Raw genomic sequence first — 19,543 nt, 5'->3', positions numbered from 1 at the left:
TTCCCATCATGTGCCACTATGAAGAGTCTGAATTTGCCATCTTGATGACTTCATCACAGATACTGGAGGGCCCTGCCAGGTCCCCCAAAGTCTACTCTCACCAGGCTCAGCAAGCCCTGCATCCTCAGGGATCGAGCTCCCAACCATCTCACTGGCCTCTGCTGACCTTGCTCTAGTTTTCTGATGTACACAGCTGTGCTCCCTGACCTGGCAAATATCTAGACTAATTTCATGTCCCTGTGCAGTTTTTGTGCACCTGTCTACAGGTTTTTCCTTGCCCAGTGTTTTCTTGAGTATGTATGTCTGCACATTAGGGCTTGAAAGCAAATTGTTAGTTAAAGCAAATCAATTGAAGTTATTTTAAGTTAAAAACATAACATTTGTACCTCCTACTGCAGTCTTGAAAACAACATTAAAATGTAGCCATGATCAGCTCTCAGCCTGCTTTCTCCCTCTGGCTGTTGTCTTAGATAGCTCGAGTTCTATCATCATCATAGCACAAGGATTTCATATTATCAGAGCTTCATACCTTCTTGATGTTGCTCACAGGCAGCTCCTCTACACACTGACTTCTCCAGGTCCTCACAGTAATCTGACTCTCCTCACTCCTCTTTCCTTACTCTTATATAGCACTAGTTCTTATTGATTGCAGGTGTGGCCTGTTAAGATCAGGCCCACCTCCAATCTTCAGCAACTGAGACAGCTGCAACTCATTGGGGACAAGATCACCCTCTACATCTGGCAACAGTGGAGGCCAAGAGATAGGGACAGGGCATGTAAATTCTTGTCTGTTCTTACACTCTTGCCAAAGCATCTACACCACCAGGATTTGAGGTGAATGGTCTTTGGTTTGACCCATACTGATGCTTTTTTCATCTTGTGTTATCAGAGATGATGATTTTTTGTACTTGTATCACTTTCTTGATGTTTCTAACTAAAGTAGTACTAAACTATTGTATTTTATATCATTATATCTTCAGTGTAATTCATACAGAACATAGAGATTTATTTTCTTAAAGGAAAGTTCATATCACAATCTTTTTATCAAGGCACAACATCAAGAATATTAATTTATTCTGGAGTCTTCAACTGCCTCACTCATTAATTGAGCCCCATTTATCCAATCACAGAAGTACAGAACACAGCAATTTAGGCTGGAAGGGAGCTCAGGGGGCATATGGTGGTCCAACTCCCTGCTCAGAGCAAGGCTGATTTTGAGGCTGGATCAGGTTGCCCACCATAGCATAAAGTTTTCATCTTAAAAGCTTGTGTAATGTTGAAAAAAATCTCCCTCTGAGGGAAAAAAAAAAAACAAAACCTTGTAATTTTGTTATTGTGAATGTACGTGGCTCAGCTGCATTCAGTCACAGGAACACAGGAGGCAGAACTCCTCAGTTCCCACGTCTTTGTGGACTTCTTCCAGGTTTATACCAGCCCTGCAAATAACAGCATTATTCATACGTTTTGGTTTGCACTCGGGGAAAAAATCAACTCCCTGAATTCTAAGTCTCTCTTACATCTGAGGCTTCTCTTAATCAGATCCAGAGTGAAAGAGCCACGTGCTGTTTTTCCTCAAAAAGCCTCAAACCAAGCAGTGGATGTAAAAGGGCTGGTGATTTTGTTGCTGTACTTTTTATTCCAGTGGTGCTTCGGATGGACACGTTGAACATGTTAAGGGCATGTTTTCTGAACAGGAATGCTGCTCTCATTTGAGGCCAACAACAGAGAGGAAAGAAGAAATTTTATTAGGCACAGAGAGTTAAAGAAAGCTATAATGATTATACTATTTTTCAACCTGTCCTAATCACTGATTTCATCACATCTTAGGTCATGAAATTCTGCCTTTGATTTATACATGCTGTTTTGTTTCTCCCTCCCTATACTTCACAAGAAGAAATTGCTGAATCCATTTTTTATTTCCTGTAACTAGAATTCTACATGCTCCAAGTGTAACTGAAGGCAGAGTGTAACCATCTGCATTTTAGAAGAAAATGTTACAATTCAGAAGTGTCTTTATTCTTTGGAAGGCAAATACAGGATAAAAACTACACTAAATTTTCAAAGTTTTCTTAATCTAATATAATTTGTTTTTCTATTACACAAGTCCTTCATCTTTGTAAGGAATACCAGATTATGTGGTGTTGCTAAGGGTATTAAGCCTTATTTTAATAGCTTTCAAGCATTAATTATATTATTAATTAAATTATTCTGGTCCACAGAAGACAAATATGTGACTTACAAAGTTTCAAATATAGTCTTTAAGTAAAAGTAAAGCACTAATACCTTTTTTCCCCTTTGCTGTCATTTTTAGCCAGTTAGAAAACAGACAGACTAGTGCTTATTTCATTACAATTTCTAATCTTTTCCAGATTCCCTGACTTCTCATAAGAGTTATTTCTTTCTGAAGTCACAATAATGTTTTTAGAATAGAGAGCAAGGGAAAGCTTTATTCTGTGGCTTTTCCAGAGATAAAGACCTTGCTTTTTTTTCAGTCAGTTTAGTCTTTGCACAGTTTAGCACCAGGCTGATCCCTGTTTGGTGCTGGCACACAGTGTTGCTCAGGCAGTGGGTAGGTGGAAAGGCACGTGTGAGTTGCCAGCTGCACCATGTAGTCACTTCAGTGAGTGCTGAGCCTGGATCAACCTCTGCAAGTCCCAAATGCTAACCTAATAAATCTCCTGAGACACTGAGGTGAAGCTTGTCCTCAAATATTTCCCCAAAGCTTAGCACTAATGATCGATATCAGGAGAACCAAGCAGTGCAACTGTTTGCTGCTAGAAAATATCCTCAAAATAATTCTTGATGTTAGCACTTCTGTGCATGAGCTGTAGGTGTTACTAACCAGACAGACTGTCAGACAATACACGCAGTGAAAAAAAATGGTGGGACTTCTTGATACGAGGAATTTTTCTTAAATCTTTTCTAGTTAGATCTTTGAAAGGTATCCTGTCCATACTAATGTTTTAACAGAAATGTCAGCTTTTCTAAGTTTTGTGCATCATTTAAAGGTACAGGGATTCCTCTGTAGGTGCACAGTTTGTGGTGACTGGGAGTGGGGCTGTGGCCCAGCCTCATCTCCAGTGGGTACAGCTGTGAGCAGCACTGCCAGCAATGAGCCATGGAGTGCCCAGGGGCACTGACCAACCACCAAAGGGAGCAGAGGGCACACAGGTGCAGTGCATCAGCATGAGGGGTAGAAAAGGTTGGGCTAAAGAACAAGAAAGAGCAGATATTTGCTAAGTGATGTTCCCCTGTATGGGCAGGCTCCTGAAGCCTTCTGATGAGGTGTGGTGTTACTGTGTATGGGTGAGTGCTTAAAGCCTGCTGAAATGGCATGGGGATGCTCTGTGTATCATGGCTGACTGAACTGTGGCATGTGCTGTGACATTCCTCTTTACTCTGCCAGAACTCCTCAATATGAAAGTGTGGGTTCTGCCTTTCTCAGGGATGAATTGTACATTCTGGGCTGGAGGAGCCCAGGCATGCAGACCGTTCAGGCACACCACCACTGACATTCAAGGGGAAATGCTTTCCCCTGCTTCTGAGCAAGGATGTTGAATAAGTGTCATTCAGTTGATACAGGCAGCTTGGGAATTAGATGTTTATCATTAAAATAAGCAGAATGTTTAAAAGCATGAAAAGAGTTTATTGTGAATTAGACTGTGCTTGGTCCACCCAGTGCTTGGCAAAGGTTCATGCAGATGCACAGCACTGGTTCTTTCAGCTCAGGAAATTTTGTTCAAAGTCATCCTGTAGTCCATGTAATGTAGATGGACCCATTCACACATAGCACACATTCATTTCAGTGAAGTCAGGACCAGTTTCTTGCTTAGCTGGCCAGTGTGGATGCACTTTTTAACTATTCTTCCACAACCTTGGTTTTTGTTATTCATGACTTGTTATAAAGATGCTTCTATGTGTGTAAACACACATAAATATAAATATCCATGTCTTGAGAAAATTAACCTGTATATTAAACAGACCCACATCCAAAGCAAATAAAAAAATCTACAAAACCTGTATTGATTTTCTATCTTCTGTTGGCCCAATATACATACACTCTCTCTCTTGCAAGACTGTTTTAACTGCTTTTTATCAGCCTCAATTGTATGTAACATTTCTATGTTCAAATGAAATACTAGGCAAATTAATTTTGTTCTATTCCCATAAAACTGCTGTACTCACCTTCTGTAGAGAATCAAAGTGTGAAACTTATCTTCTGTGAAGTTCTGTGCACTATTAGCACTATCAGATATATTTTTGCTTTAATAGCTGTTGCAGGTCATATTTGCCACCCAGCTATTTTCTCAATGAAAATATTACCCACCTCATCTATCAATGTCAGCCAACATCCAAGCAAACCACTGTGGAAATCCTAAACTTCACATGATCAGTAATTATAGAGTACAAGCTCAGCTGAGCTGAGAATTGGTTTGTTTATTCTTCAAAACCAAGGATGAAACATGCCCAAAGAACTGTTGTGTTTCATCCAAACCACCAAAGGCTGTGGGACATGAGAGGGGGCAGGTAGTTGAAGTTTTGTCCCATTTCTGTGTTGTTCAAATCAGGGTGGTTTAAATTTGTAACACTTGATCAGCCATGTGTTTGTCTGCACCCCATCACACCTGTCCTGCAGTCACATCTGTGAGGACAAAGCCACCTGCTGAACAGCAGTGTCCTTCCTTGGTACTGGCAGATCTGGCTGCACAACCAGCACCTGGCTCGGAGCAGCCAGAGCAGTGTGCTCCAAAAAGCCAGAAGGGAATCTGCTCATGAATGCAAATCAAACATGTTGTGTATAAACTACTCCATATTTTTTCCAGTAACTACCCTTCTTTTTAATCAGAAATAAACTAAATTCCAGTGATGAAACCCAGGATCTTTACCCATTATGAGTGGTTTTCAAAGTGGTTTGGAATCAGTATTGACATATGACTCGGGGTCTGGCTGCTGTTATGATTGTTACATTATGTTGTTTCCATTTTATTTATATTTTGGCTTAGAAGTGGCATTAGAAACCCATTAGAGCAAACAGCAGGGCTTCGAGCCTGAGGTGAAACGTTTGTTAACAGGACTACAGTAGCCAGCTCCGGGCGGGTTTATTGGTTTGATCGCTTAGAAAGCGCAGCCCCTGCAGTTGTACCGGTTGTGTTCTGGTCAGAACGAGCTGAGCAACGTGCAGATGCCGGCTGCCTGCCCGGGTTGTTTCGCGCCTGTGAGATGCCGATAGGAATTGTTTCAGCATCCCCCCGGTGACAAGATGCATCCTACTTCCCAGCGTTTCCAGGGATCAGCAGCACCTTAGTTCTGTGGGTACGCGGGAGGAAGGCAGCGCACGCAGCACGCTCGCGGGGGTCCGGCCGCCCCCGCCAGCTGAAGGCGTGTCAGCGCTGTGCGGCGGGAGATTCTCCCGGAGCTCATCCCGGGGCGCTCCAAGAGCAGCGCCCGGCCAGGCCCTGGGCCGGAGCGCGCGAGCCCCGCGAGCCGGGATTCCCTCAGGGAATGACGTCCCGGCGCGCGGCCATTGGCTGCGGCGCGGCGAGTTCTCCATTTATGGACACATCGCCGGCGCGGGGCAGCCCCGGTGCCGGCCCCTCACCCCCTCCGGCCCTTACATTGCACCGCGCCGTTCCCCCGGCCCCGGCCCCGGCCCCTGCTCCGCGCCACTCGCCCGCCCCGGCCCCGCCCTGCCCCCGCCCCGCCGGGAGCTGCGCGCGCGGGGAGGGCGGAGCCGCTGCCCCCTCCCCTCCCCTCCGCCCGTCCCTCCGTCCCGGGGCGCCGGCTTGTCTGGGCAGAGCCGCGGGCAGCGCAGCGCTGAGGAGCAGCGATGGTGAGCGGAGAGCTCGGCAGGGGGCCGACCGGGGCGGGAGCAGCCGTGGCGGGGCCGGGGTCCGCGGGGCAACGGCGGCGGGAGCGCGACTGTCGGGTCTCCTCGCGATGTGCCGGGAAGGGGCCGCGGCAAGGCTCCGTGTCCCGCTCCTGGCCGGGGAGCGGTTGTGTAACAGCGCCGGCCTGTGGGAAGCCGGGCCATGCCAGGCACTTGGCGAGGGCCAGCGGCTGTCGGCCCTGCGGACCCGGGTCGGTGCCTTCGGTCTCGTCCCGAACCCGCCCGTCCCATCGCGGGGCGCGGGCAGGGCTGGCGCCGCCCGTGGAGCGCGAGCCGCGGGTGCCGCCCTCTCCCGCCGCTTGGGTTCTGAAGGTTTTGGATGTTGGTGTCCTCGGGTAGGAGGAATCCCGTGGCCGGGGGACTGGCGTAGTACAACAACAGGTGACCCCTCTGGTACAGAGGGCGCTGGCCGAGGGGTCGCGGAGCCGAGCCGAGTCCGGCCTCGCAGTGCCCGGCGCTGCCGCCGTGCCGGGGTCGCTCCGGTGCCCGTCCGGCGGCGGGAGCGCTCGCTCAGGTGTGCCGCACAGGCGGCTCCCGAACCCGGGAGCTGGCACCGCCGCTTCTGGGCTGTGCGCTGCTGGTTGGCATGAGGGGACGCGATGTCAGGAAAACATCTTCAGTGCTGGACAGAGGGAGAATTGAGGTTTGCAGGTGAACCTGCTCCGTCTTTAGTAATTGCCACCCGATGATTGATAATAGTTTTCATCCTGAAGTAATCCAGAGAACGATTATGTCTACCTGTTACACAAGAACTAAGAACAAGTAGTGAAGAATCCTATGTGGTAATAAACTAGGCTAAAATCCATAACGTTTAAACAAGTAATTTACTTTAAAATTTACTCCGTTCTAAAGCAGAGTACTAAAGATCTGACTGTTAAGATACTTGAAAAACTTCTGCAGTATTTTTGCTAAAGCTTGACTAAGGTTGAGATTTAAAGACTGGACAGCCTAGTTCTTGTGTATTCAGAGCTTCACTCCCAATACCTTTTCAAGGATGCCTTTTTTATTGCCACTGCCTCTGCTTTGACTTCCTGAGACGAGTAAAGTTGTACCTGGTTACATTTATGTGGAGCAAGATCTTTGCTTTAAATCAAGCATTGCAGAAGCTAGGAAGCTAAAACTTCTCTTGAAGTCAGGGATAATGATAAGAACCAGCTCTTCTAAACCTGTTTTTGGTAAGGAGCTTTGAATAAGATAGGTGATTGTGTTCCCTGAGGGTTGATTGTTTTGCCAGGTGATTCAGATCAACTCGTTAGCCTTAATCTTTGCTCCTCAAGTATCTGCTGTGTCACAGACACCTGTGGCACATATGGGCTAGCTGGCAGAGGCTGGGTCATTGCTTACACTGTTGACATGTTAAATGGGGTTGGAAGTCTTTGTTGCAGGTGCTTCAGGTATGTCTGCCTGTTCCAGTAATACTTTGAGATCAGTCTGTTAGTTGATCTGCTGTGGGGACCTTTCATTCCTTTTTAATGAAAGGTTTTAATCAAAGTAGTTTCTGTAAATACACAAAGCTAACTGGCAGCATACTCTGTGAGATTTGCTTTATCAAAATAAGATAATTACTTTCTTCTACAATATACTCTTTTTAGGGATGTATTCAGACAGGTATTCCCCAGCTTTTAATTTAATACTTAAGTAGTTTTTCACTGTGATATCTCAAAATAATATGAATTGCATTTTTAGATTATTGCTAAGTGATTATTACAACAAAACTAGAAAATAATGTTTTTGAAAGTTCTGCTTTTTCAAATAATTTTTCCCAAACCATTGTTTGATAGTAATTAGAAGGTAATATTTTGTAACTTAGTTAGCAGAAGGATTGCCTGGCAGGACCTAGAATGACTGCTGATGAACATGAATCATGCTACTAATATCCTGAAACTTATACTCATTCTCTGTGCTGTATAAAAAGCTCATATTATTCCCCTAATTTTTGTCTTAAGAATTTTGATATCTGGAGGGTGAAAGAAGCTGAATGTTGCACATGTTTTGTGTTTTCTAGATCGAGTCTTTTCTGCCATACCTTCTTCACTGTAGACCTCAGAGTGACCCTTTCCTGTTCTGACAGGGTCCCCAGTGCAGGGTGCTGAGTTGCCGCTGTCACCAGGTGCTCTTGGTGCTTCTGGGGCCATCTGACCGAGCAAAGCAGATCCCGGTGTCACTGCTCTGTCACTGGTGCCTCTGCCAGTCCCTGCCATGGTGCACTGCCCCACCCAGCTCACCCCGCAAAGCTCTCTGCACTTAGCAACGTCTGCTCCTTTGGGCTGGTTTATTTTTAATCCAGATCGATATCTGTGTCAGGTTAACAGGGTGGTTTCGGGAGGAGATCTGCCAGCATGGAATGGGTGAGCTGGTCTATGGCAGTACATGGCAGTACAAGGTAGGAATGAGCAACAGAAGGGCAAAACTGTAGTAAAACTGACAAGACTAAGGAACATCTGGCAGCTTGGAATTTTTCTCTTGAAATCCATCCATTTTGTTGACTTTATGTTTCAGTGGTTTAAATTCAAAATTAAAAAATCCTAAAAGCCTCTAACAGTTTAGCTGAAGCTTTTAAGTCTTCAAAAACTGGGTATTACGTCAGTGCCAAGTAGTCCCACTCCAGTGAAGGACTGTATCCATAATATTCAGGAAGCCTCATGGTGAAACTAAGCTGGAACTTGCTCGAAAGGGAAGCAGGAAATTAAGCTGAACTGTATGCTGTTATGTTATATTGTGAGTGAGAACCTTCATGTCATGGGGTAGTTAATGGAGATGTATTGGAGGATCTGGAATTGGCTAGAGAATCTGTACCACATTACAAAAATTATCTTGGACCTTTGATTTCGAGTAGCTCTTTAGTCTTCAGGGAGAGGTTGTTCCCCTGAGTACTGTCAGCTGGCTTTGACTCTTTAAGGATAAAACTTTGAATGTCAATCAGGAAGTATGTTCTAAGGCATAAACTACTACTATATTTAGAAAATAAGCCAACCACAAAAATCAAATAAATGCTCCACCCCAACAACAACCCATCAGTGATCAACTTTGTCTGCTTCTGCATAATCTCTGTTCCAGAGAACTTCTGCTGAGGTTTTGTACCAATTTGTTGGGCAGAGAAGGGAAAGCTCCCAAGAGAAAGCAGGATCAGCAGTGTCTGGATTAGCTCACAAGTTATTGAGCAAGCCAGGGTTGTCTAATATACTTGTGTTTAAAAACCCAATGTGTTTCTATGTTACCTTTAACCAGTATTTCAATAGTAAGCAATTTTCTGTAATACTGCAGTCAGTATCTGCAATTTTTCTGGGTGTACTTGGTGTCTTCTTGGTTCCATCTCTTCAGCAAGGACGGAAGGCTGATTTTTAAAAAGAAACATTTTTATAGCAGTTTGGCATGAGAAGAGGGCAGATGTTTATAGCCCAGTCCAGCAAGAAGCTGAGGATGTCTTGATTACATGTAGTGCTTATGAAAGTCTGCAGAAATGACTGACTGGATTAGCCTGAGGGGACTTGCTGGCCTTTAGGATTCAGTCCTGAAATAGTGAATGTGTGAGGGGAACTGGGACCTTATACTCTGTTAAGTCTTTTTTTCCTGCAGGGAAGTCCCAGGCAAGACAGTGATGCTTCTGTATGTGAAGGGTGCTTTTCTGTCTGGTACTGCAGACAGTAGCCTCAGCTCCAACCCTGCTTTCTGCCAAGTGTGGAGTCTTAGGGAGGGTAACAGCATGTGCTTTGCGTTATGGCTAGAGGTGCATTAATGGAAAATCTTCCAGCTAAATGTTGTTTCTTTCTGGCTTCTATATAAAATATACTAAGTAGTAGTAGTAGTAGTACTTGATGTGTTTTGTTTAGGCTTACATTGTGTGCATGCTTTTTTTTGTTTCTAGTTTAAACCTCTAGAATGATTATGGATATACTGTGTATGTTAGAATATTTTTCAGAAGACAACTAATGTATGCAGAATGTTACTCAAATACATTTTTTGCAGCTGAAAACTGAACCTGTATTGTGTATGTATGTATATCTTAAGTAATTTTCTCATCATCTCTTTTGCCTTCCAGATATGTTTTTTTTTCTGTTCTACATACATAACTAATTGTGAAGGAAATGGAGTGCAATGCTATTAGTAATTTAAACAAATTATTTGCAGCCACTTTTTCTTACCTTAAAGGAATAATATTCACCAGTCTCACTGCCTTGTTCTTAAGGCATTGCTGCACATGTGGCATGGGTGAAGTTAAAACGAGTTTTGTCATGGTTAGCGCATGGAATGTTAAACTTTTATGAGTTCTCAGTAAAATCTTTGTAATGTTCCCATCTTAACATGGAAAGTATGCTACATTGCTCTAAACAGTAAAAAAGTTGTGCATCTCTTTACAGAACTGGTATTATCACCTTTTGTAATAATTTAAATTAATTTGACTTCATAAATACCAGTATATTCTCTTCTCAGTTGTAGGAGTTAGTCTAAAAGTCTCATTGATCTAAATGGTCATGCCTTGCTCTATCCAAGGTATATTATAAAGAATAAAAGTTTTGGTATTCCTAATTTCAGCTTAAGGAATATGAAATTCCTGTGTGTTTGCATTTGTATTCAAATATAGTATGCATGTATACATTAATGATACTAATTTATAAAACATGGAAATAAAAATCTTCAGAGTCCCAGAAGAATCCTTTGTATTAATAAAGCCTAATTTAGTTGCTGCATGTTGTGATGAGGAAGGGAGCAAAAAGAACGGTGTTTTTTCCTCTTGGGCTCCCAGCTCTTACTTAGCTAGGCTAACCCTGGGAGTGAGTTTCCTGTAGTTACCTGAGGAGTTCTGACACAGATCATTGTAGTTCTGCTGATAGAGACCAGCCTCGGACTGGCCTGCAAGCTGTCAGGTTTTTGCTAACCTTTTGGTTCTGGTCATTGCCACAAGAAATGGCTTATAGATGACAAATTCATCTGCTTTCCTTTTCAGTTTTGTAAAGCACTCTTGTAATGCAGTCCTTCAGTCTGCGTTTTTTAGGAAGCTGCATTCCAGATCTAGGTGGTGTGTGGCTACTGAAAGGCATTAAGAACTGTGTTAGAAAGGGATTTTGCACCTAATTAACAAGGGTTTTGTTCTGGGAGTTTACCGTGCTAGACTAGAAGCAGTAAAATTGAAGCAGTTTTTGGAACTGGGAGGAGTGTGTATGTGTGTGTGCTACAAAAATAAGGATTTGGAAAATACTTCAGTTTCTCTGCAAGCACAGAAATCCAGGCATGGGCTTTGGTAAGAAAGGGTTGGCTTGCATTACTGGTAGCTCTTTGAATTAAGCCACTTTGTACTATCTAAACTCTCACCATGAATATGAGCAGGAAAGTTTACCTCAGCACAAAAAAACCTTTCAGGGAAAATCATATAAAGGTTCTCTCACACATTTTCTCATCTGTGGGAGGCCATTCACTTCTTCACTACCTATGGTCTGCCAAGGAGCTTTTCTGGTTGATGCTGGTCACCAGCAATTGACCAGCATTGTTTTCAGCTCTGACTGAAGTGGATTTTTGTACTCCCTTTGTATGGGGAAGTATTCCAGGTGTGTGGGGTGCCTGCTGTCTTTTGGAGCTGCTGTAGTCAGAGGACTCTGTAGTGTGTTGTTTGGCTTTTATAATTTCTACTATGGCTGTAAAAGTGTTTGTAAACGTCAGAGAAATATGGCAGGAGTAAACAGGAATTTTCTCCCTTCAGATGAGGACTGAGAGCTGTCTCTGAGGACTTGCTCAGACGTTCATCTCAGCCTCCAGTAGCACTCCTGGGGCAGCTTGGGTGTGAGGAACTGTAATTTAGTCAGACCTTCCTGGGCTGGATTCAGTCTTTCCCATCTCCTACTCCCTTCCCCACATTCCTGAGATGCCAGTTACTGTCCTGCCCAGGAAGTACGGTTGTCACTCCTCCTGACTCATCCTCATCTTCTAGCTTTCCTATCCTCCACCTACTGCTTTCCTCCCTCACTTTAAAACTCTGACTACCCCCGGGAATGCCAGGTGTGCAGTCAAGTCCTGGCAGTGCATGGGATCCGTTCTCTCTGCTTGACTGAGTCATTGCTGTGATCAGAAAAGGTGTCTGGGTCTACAGCTTTTCCACACACTGAACCTCACATGTGTTTTCTGCCCCTTCTGTTAAATATGCTTCATATAAATGTGTAGATGGCTTTGGGGTTTGATGGTGTCCTCTGCACAAGCAAGTACATCTAAACCCAAGATTCTGTAATGCAAACAGCCTAGAAAGAAGGGTGATCAAGATTTTTTTCCAAAGACACAGCAGCATTTAATTGATACTAAAACCACACATGGATAAGTTAAAAAGTGTAATTTTTAAAAAATTCTGAATTTAATTTCTTTTAGTTGAAACTGAAAATACTTTAAACAAAACAAATGTGAGATCTGACAAGGAAAGCAGTGTTGGCAATTGGAGCCCGAGTCAGAGCTATCAGAAGTGATGCCTATTGGGAAGTCTACTTACAAGGTGCTTTTAAAGTACAAAGGCTTATCTATTAACATAACTTACTAAATGTGAACTTGAAAGTTAAAGCCAGATATTAGCAGATCTTGAGTATACTTCTGATCAACAGTGTCCTGGAAGTGTCAGAAGGATTATAAAAAAGTCTGGTGCTCTGCTCTGCTGTCATGTGTGTGATTTTTCAGCTGCCAGAAGTGCCTGGTGAAAGCCACTTCTGGCTTTCAGGGGATCAGTGCAATGGCTTTGGGATGGAGTGATGATAGATGTTTTTCTTTAGACTCCTTCAAAAAAAGGGGACATAAATAGTTTATGCAAAAACATGTGCGTCTAGAAGCTATTTTCATGCTTTTTTCAGCAATCTGAAGTCTAAATGAGAGGTTTTTGTTGGCATCCTTCAAAGAGGATTAGCAGTCTCACAGTGACTTGCTGCACTTGTCCCTGTACAGGAAGTGTGGGGCTTTTTTTCTGTGCCAGCTCAGAACCACTCACTGAATCACTGTCATCAGCTGAGCCTGACTCTGTAACCACTTCTTGGTCAGCCTTGTCTAATTTAAGTGTTGAAGTCATACTCAAGTCTGAACAATGCAGCCTGATACCCTCTAAAACCAGCAAAATGTTTTCAACAGCTTTAGTCTTTCCTGCTTGTGTCTTATAAAATATGCTGCCTGGTGTTTGATCTTGCACCCTAGGACAGTCTTTTGTTTTCAGTCTGACATTCCACAACATTTGTGAGGCTTTAATTCTAGGCAGTTTACCAAGGCACACTGTTATCTTTTGCAGTGATTGATGTCTTTTCCTGTGCTTTGAGTTGGATATTGCTAAGAGCAGAAATACAGAAAGATGGAAATTGGAACCTCTTGTTAGTAATATATTTGCAGTGCCAAGCGGTAGTCAAGAACTTGTCTCATCTTGTTTTGTTTTGGTTTTTTTTCCCTGCCTTGAAGGATACAAGTCTGCACAAATGCTTGAGTGCTTCCAAATCTGCTTTTGCAATAACTTCCAACCCTGTGTTCTTCACAGCTTTGTGAAGAAGTGTGCAGATGCAAAGTGTGCTTAATGCTGCCAGCACATTTGGAGTCCCTGGTGCTGTGAGCCCTGGGCTCCTTGATGGCTCATTGGGTGTGGAAGTACTGCTGCTCTGAGGGGGAGCAGGAGCATTCTGAGGGCAGAAGTTTACCTGGATATTGTAAACATCTTTGAGCTGTTGTGCTGCTTCTGACACACACTGGCACGTTCACCTCCTGATTGCTTGGGTTTTGGACTTACTGCAGGTGTTTTGATGTATGAAGCAGAAAATACTTCTTTTGCTAACGTGAGGCATATTGAAGGGGAACATTCTTGCTTTCAGAGCACAGAGGTATAACCTGTCTACATAGTGTGAATTAGGTAAATCTATGATATCTTCTGGTAAGGCAAAAGAAATATGGGTTTTGCATAATTATTTCTGCTGTCTAGCTAAATATAGATTGTTTTTGAAGGAATCAGTGATAGGATGCAATCATCTAGGAAAAAATAATTAGTCATGGGAATCCATAGTTATATTAGACCCTTTTATCATACTTCTGTATTTTTTGTTGACTCTTGATAGTGCAATTTTTATGAGAGTCAGTTAAATTAATGCACTACTCCTGTCAGGAAACTTCTGATATCTTTCCTACCATAATTTGAATTAAAAATTTGGCTACAATGAAAGCTGATATATTACTAAGCATGATTTTGTTACATGTAGCTTCTGTACCATGAAATATTCCACTTCACTTGTAAACTTGATTAGTTCTTGAATTCTGAATTGGCTGAATCCAAGAAAACAAATATTTGACTTGGCCAATTAAAATATAGTACGTCCACTAAGAACAGAATTACTTCAGCTGGATTTATTTTCTCCACTTAAAAACTGTGCCTTACTTGCAGTCATGTTTCCAGGACTTGATGCTGTGTTGTTGGTAGTCTCCAAAGCCTTTTTCAGTGCTTCCCCTCAAGTATACACTGGGAACTGCTATATTGGTTAGTAATTGCTAGGTTCAGCAAACCAAAGTTTCCTACAAAAACATTCTGGTCTTTGCAGTGGAAAAGCAAAAATAGCTTCTCAGAGTAGGGCAATTTGGATGTGTTCAGTTTTTGAGGGGATCCTGGCTGTGTATCCTTTTATTGGATCCTGGGGATCCTGGCTGTGTATCTTTTCTTGTGTATCCTGCAGGACTTGAGTAGACTGAAGATGCCTTTTTGGAATTGATTGGCCCTGGTGGAGTGGGAAGCATGAGCCTCCTGCTATGTAGGAGCAGTGTAAACCTGCTGAAAAATCTATTGCAGAAGAGCTAAAAATGCCTAATTCTATCCTGACCTGTACCCAGACTGTTGGCCATTGTTTGCTCTGCTGTGGCTGTTGGCTTTGCAAGCCTCTCTTCCAGCTTTTTCCTGGGGTAGCTGGGAGTTCCTAATGCCAGCTGTCTGCAGCCGCCTTTGCTGGTGCACTGGTGGCACTGGCACACAGTGCTGCTGTGTGGAGGGATGTTCTCCCAGCTGAGCTGGGTCTCAGCAGCCCTTGGGCATTGAGTGGCCAGTGCTTGCAATGGCTGAGGGCAAAGTCCTAGCAGGACCAGTGGTCAGAGCCCTGTCAGGAGCCAGGGACTGTGTGGTATTCCTCATTATAGGAAGAGACTGCCAGCAAATAGAGAGAGGTTGGAGTAACTTCTACAAACTGTGCTATTTGGTATGGTTTTTAAAGAAGGATTAGACTTGACCCAGGGAAAAAAGTGAACTGGAATGTTTTGTAAAAAATCCTCTTATGAGATCCTGTTATGCCTCTATGTATGTCTGTAGAGGTCTGAGCTGAGATCTGGCCTTTAATGAACAAAATCTTGAGCTCCATTTGGAGCAGAATTGGGAGTGGGCAGAATGACTTCATTGTAGGAGAGGCCACTGCTTTTGTTGTTTTTCTGTGCTTTAGTTGTTTTTTGTTTCAGCATTGAGTTGCAACCACAGAGTTCAAAGCATGAACTGTTTTTGGATGAGAAGGAAGGCAGGGATAGGCCTTCACCAGAGCAAGTCAGGTCAGAAGTGTACCTACAAGGGAAAGAGGACTTGGCAGCACCTGAGTATCCAGTGTCTGAAACTTGAGATAATGTTGAGTACCTGTTTCTAATGACTGAGCCTGGTTTCTTAAACAGCTTAGAGATTTGTCTACAATTGTCACTCTTGTCTCAGCATTCTGTAAAATATATCTGTATAGCAGTAAAGGACTAGATTCAGTGTATTGGAGAAAATAGGAATTTGCCCAACTTGATACTTGCTTTAAATAACAAATCAGCATATATTCTGGTATGTGGTCAGCAAAACTTAGATTTGATAAAACGGAAATGGCTTCTGTTGTGATTTTAAAAAGTATGTAAATAAAGGAGATTAATCTGATCTAGCTTGAAGCTGTCTTCAGGCACACAGAATATGTGTTCTCTTATATCCTCCGGTGACTTTGACCTCAGTCTCAGGAATATGTAATAAAGGTTGAGGCTACAAAGAGTTGAACTTCAGTAGCACAGAGAGAATGGATTAATTATTTCCCATAGATAGGACTATTGGTAACTGGGAGTTCTAATGTTGAGAGGAATGCTTGGTTTGTCAGTAACCCAGCTGACTGCTACAGGAATCATAACTGTTGCTCCCATGAGTACTGTTTGTTAAAGCTTTTCTAGTGGTAATAGGAATTCTGGTTCCAGGGTTCTTAATGCCTGAAATACCAGCACACCCAGTCCACGGAGACCTGATCTCAATATGCAGAGTAAGTTCATGACCAGCAGTGGTTTCTTCCTGTCATTTGTGTTTTTATTCTTGGTACATTCTAGGAGCACTTGAGAGGAAGTGGGGCAGTGGCTACTTATTCCCATATTTGGAATTGTTCTAGACAGAATGGACATCCTAAAGGAGAGAGGTGATACAGTGTTCCTGGACATCTAACCTGCCTCCAGCCATGCCTTAATCCTGGCTGAGTCACAGGGGTCCATTTCTTTGTGGCTGTGCACTGTGCAGTTTCTGCCTGGAGTTACAGTGATGGTTGGTGGCACTGGTGGGGTCCCTTAACAGAGGTGGGCCTGACTCTTCACAGTACCAAAAGCTTGTATTTACATGGTTGCAAATCTTTGTTCTCCAGTGGAGCTTCCATTGGTCTACACCTTAGTAGTGGTGTGTTTTGTGTTGTAAAGAGTTGGAATTAGTGAGTGTTACTGAGTACTTAAGTGAAATGAACATGTAAGTATTTAGCTGTGGAAAAGGAAACAATATTTAGAACATCAACTTACTTGCATCTCCTAACTTTCTCCTTGGTATTTTTCCTGAGACTTTTACTGGAAAGGGTTCGTGTCTTCTGTACAGATTCATGGTTCATGTACAGATTTAGGGGTGAGGAGGGAAGCCCAAGCCCTAAATCTGCTTTCTTAAATTCTCACTATTAAAGCTATATTGGGAAAGAAGCAAGTACAATACATTTCAGAAAAGCATTTTAATCACTGACAGTGTAGGCACTGCTTCCTGCTGGAATAGCTGGCTACCTTATCTGCTTCCATGCAATTCACCAGTAAAAAGACAAACTAAGGACTACAGAAATTTATCTTTATTTTATTAGTCCTGAGATTGACCTTTTCTTGTTCTGAATTATGGCAATCCATACTTGAACTGAGACTAAATATGTTCAGCTGCATTTGTCAAAATGGCTAAAATTAATCCTTTATGGACACAGTCTTGACAGAACTAAAAACCTCCATTCTGAATAAGAAAGGAATGTCTGAAAACGATCCAGAAGACTAGAACCTAATACAGAGTTTAAAATCCCTGTTTCAGTGCCACAGGATAAGTTTATAGACTTGAACAACTGGTTTTTTTCCCAGAGCTGAGCATTTCTTTTGGGGAGAGGAATTTAAGAGCTGCTTATTCTGAAAAGAGGCTTAACGGTGTGAAAGCTGACAAGTGCTGAAGCAAGTCTGGGCTGTACTGGCAGGACAGGCTGTACCCTTAGAGTATGGGCAGGTACTTCATAAGCCACTGAGGATGCTCTGATGGATATTCCCAAGGTGGTAGTTTGTAATGGAGGAGTGTGTTGTTGCCACAGTTAATGAATTAGTCATGACGAGCTATTTAGTCTGACACACCTCGAGAGTGTTCACCTACTGAAATCAGGCTTTCTTTTGTTCAGGTCGTTTCTTAATGCTACAGCAGGCTGAGGTGTTTTTGCACCTGAGGCTATTAGGTGACTTTTTCACTGGACTTGTCCTGTCTGTGGGTCTATTCTGGGACCAGAATACATTTAAAATGCAGCAGTCAACAAGCTTTACCCTGAAGCTCTGCGGGGGAGGGGGGGGCTTATCTGAGTGTGGCTGGAGTCCAGTCTGAGACTGGGAGGGATAAAGCAAGCAAAACTGGTCCTGTCAGTTTGACTGTGACCCACCTATTGTGGTTTGTACTGGGTCTCTGATACTCAAAAATGGTTAAATAGCTCTTAACTGGGTGGGCTGGGGGGGAGACTTCAGTCAAAAACCAAACTACTGTTCTAGAAGCACTTAAGGTGCTGGGGAGTTCTTCCTAGTCTGCACTTCAAAATATGTAGGTGGAGAGTCAGTAATTGTGATGTTAACTACCTGTGGTGAGGTAGCTGTGGTCATTCATTTTGCATCTGATGCAGACCGTATATATGGAGAATATACATTTTTATTTCAAGGTTATTTTGCCTGGTAACTACACTGACATCTTAAAAGTTAGAAGTCAAGGTTGTTATGGTGTTTGTTTTGGACTGTTTTTTTTTTTTCCTGCAAGCCTTTGAAAATATTTTATCATCCTGCCCTTTACAGGTGTGGAGTAGTTGGTTAACTGTAAAATACTAATCCTGTTGCTGTTTGCTCATTGATAGTGCAGGTGTACAAACAGGAAAAGAAAAAAACAAAGGGGAAATTAATATCATCTGATTGCTAAAACAAAGAAGCTCAAATTTAGTAGCTAAAATTATGTTCAGGCTGGTAACAGGATACAGTGAACAATGAAACTACATTCTGTAGCTAATTGTGTCCTTTTAGGGTTTGTTTTGGAATTGTACTTGGCCAACTGAAACTCTTCAGGGAAGTAAAGTCAACCTCATTTAAATGAACCAACCTACTTATTTTGCATCACACTCAATGAGATGCCTAAGCTCTCATTTTTCTTTCTTTGTATATTTGAAGACTTTGGAATATATTCAAGAAATAAAACTAAGAAATAAATATAGTTTTTGGTTTTTTTAAGGTGGTGTTTTAAGTCAGGGCAGGTCAGGACACTATTAGAACTGGCAGGTGGGGGGAGTACTTTTCTGTTGTTCTATCCATTTACTACTACAGCTGTAGTAAAACATACAGCTTTGCCTCCTTATTCCAGTTCTGCCTTCCAGTCTCTAGTGTGACAGTGTGGGAGAACCTCCCCAAGTACCAAAGCTGTGCATAGCCTTTGTGGTCACTCTGTGGGTGTTGTTTTGTTCTGGTGCTGTTTTGATAAGGATGGAGTGGGGAATATATCTGAGGCATATCCCTGACAGCTGCCATGGACTGTGTTGTGTAGCTCTTCTAGGAGCCTGAATTATCTATAGGGTGAGAGAGGGCTGGAATGCTCTGCTGGTTTTGGCAGATGATACATGCAGACTGTGTTGTGCCCCCTGTGAGGGAAATGTCACTTGGTCCACAGTAGGCTGAGTGACAGAACTTTCTCAAACATGACAGAGAATAAAGGAAATAAATCTTAGAGGGAATGGTGGAGTGGTGTGGGCTGGCAAGATGATGGAAGCTTAGTCTGGTCCAGGCAAGCTGCTTCCAATTTCCATGTGAAGTTCTGCTTCCTTCAGCTCTACCTTAGCAGTGCTCTTTCCATCTGTTTATAAGCCTTTAATATTGCTGATGGAATTGGTTCAGTCTGACACCTTCTCTGATTTTAACTTCCTATAGGAAATGTCCTCTTACCCACAGATCAGCAATGTGGCTTTGAAATACCTGCCTGAATCTGGTCTTAGCTCTCACCTTCTACAGTTGCCTTTCCCATGCTTTCCCTTCTCTAACTCTCAGCAAGCCTTTGCAGGGGTCTTTGTCTTCAGCTGCAAATGCCAAAGGACATGTTCCATTTAATTACAAACTTTCAGGGTGATTTTGGGGGTTTATCCCTTAAATGTTATCTGTAATGATGTAATG

General features: G+C 43.0%; 1 protein-coding gene across 1 annotated transcript in view; it reads left to right on the top strand.

Annotated features, from left to right (window-relative positions):
• Nucleotides 1–5,730: 5,730 nt before the first annotated feature.
• Nucleotides 5,731–19,543, top strand: part of MYO1E (myosin IE) — a 74,523-nt gene continuing 60,710 nt past the window's right edge. The window contains exon 1 of the mRNA XM_018913789.3: nucleotides 5,731–5,830. Within this exon, the coding sequence (XP_018769334.1) occupies nucleotides 5,828–5,830 (3 nt within the window). The 5' untranslated portion in view covers nucleotides 5,731–5,827. The remainder of the gene's footprint in view (nucleotides 5,831–19,543) is intronic.

This window comes from Serinus canaria, chromosome 10 (assembly GCF_022539315.1).
Source record: "Serinus canaria isolate serCan28SL12 chromosome 10, serCan2020, whole genome shotgun sequence".
Lineage (NCBI taxonomy): Eukaryota > Metazoa > Chordata > Aves > Passeriformes > Fringillidae > Serinus > Serinus canaria.
Note: the sequence above shows the minus strand (reverse complement) of the source record. Positions and strands in the feature narration are given on the sequence as shown.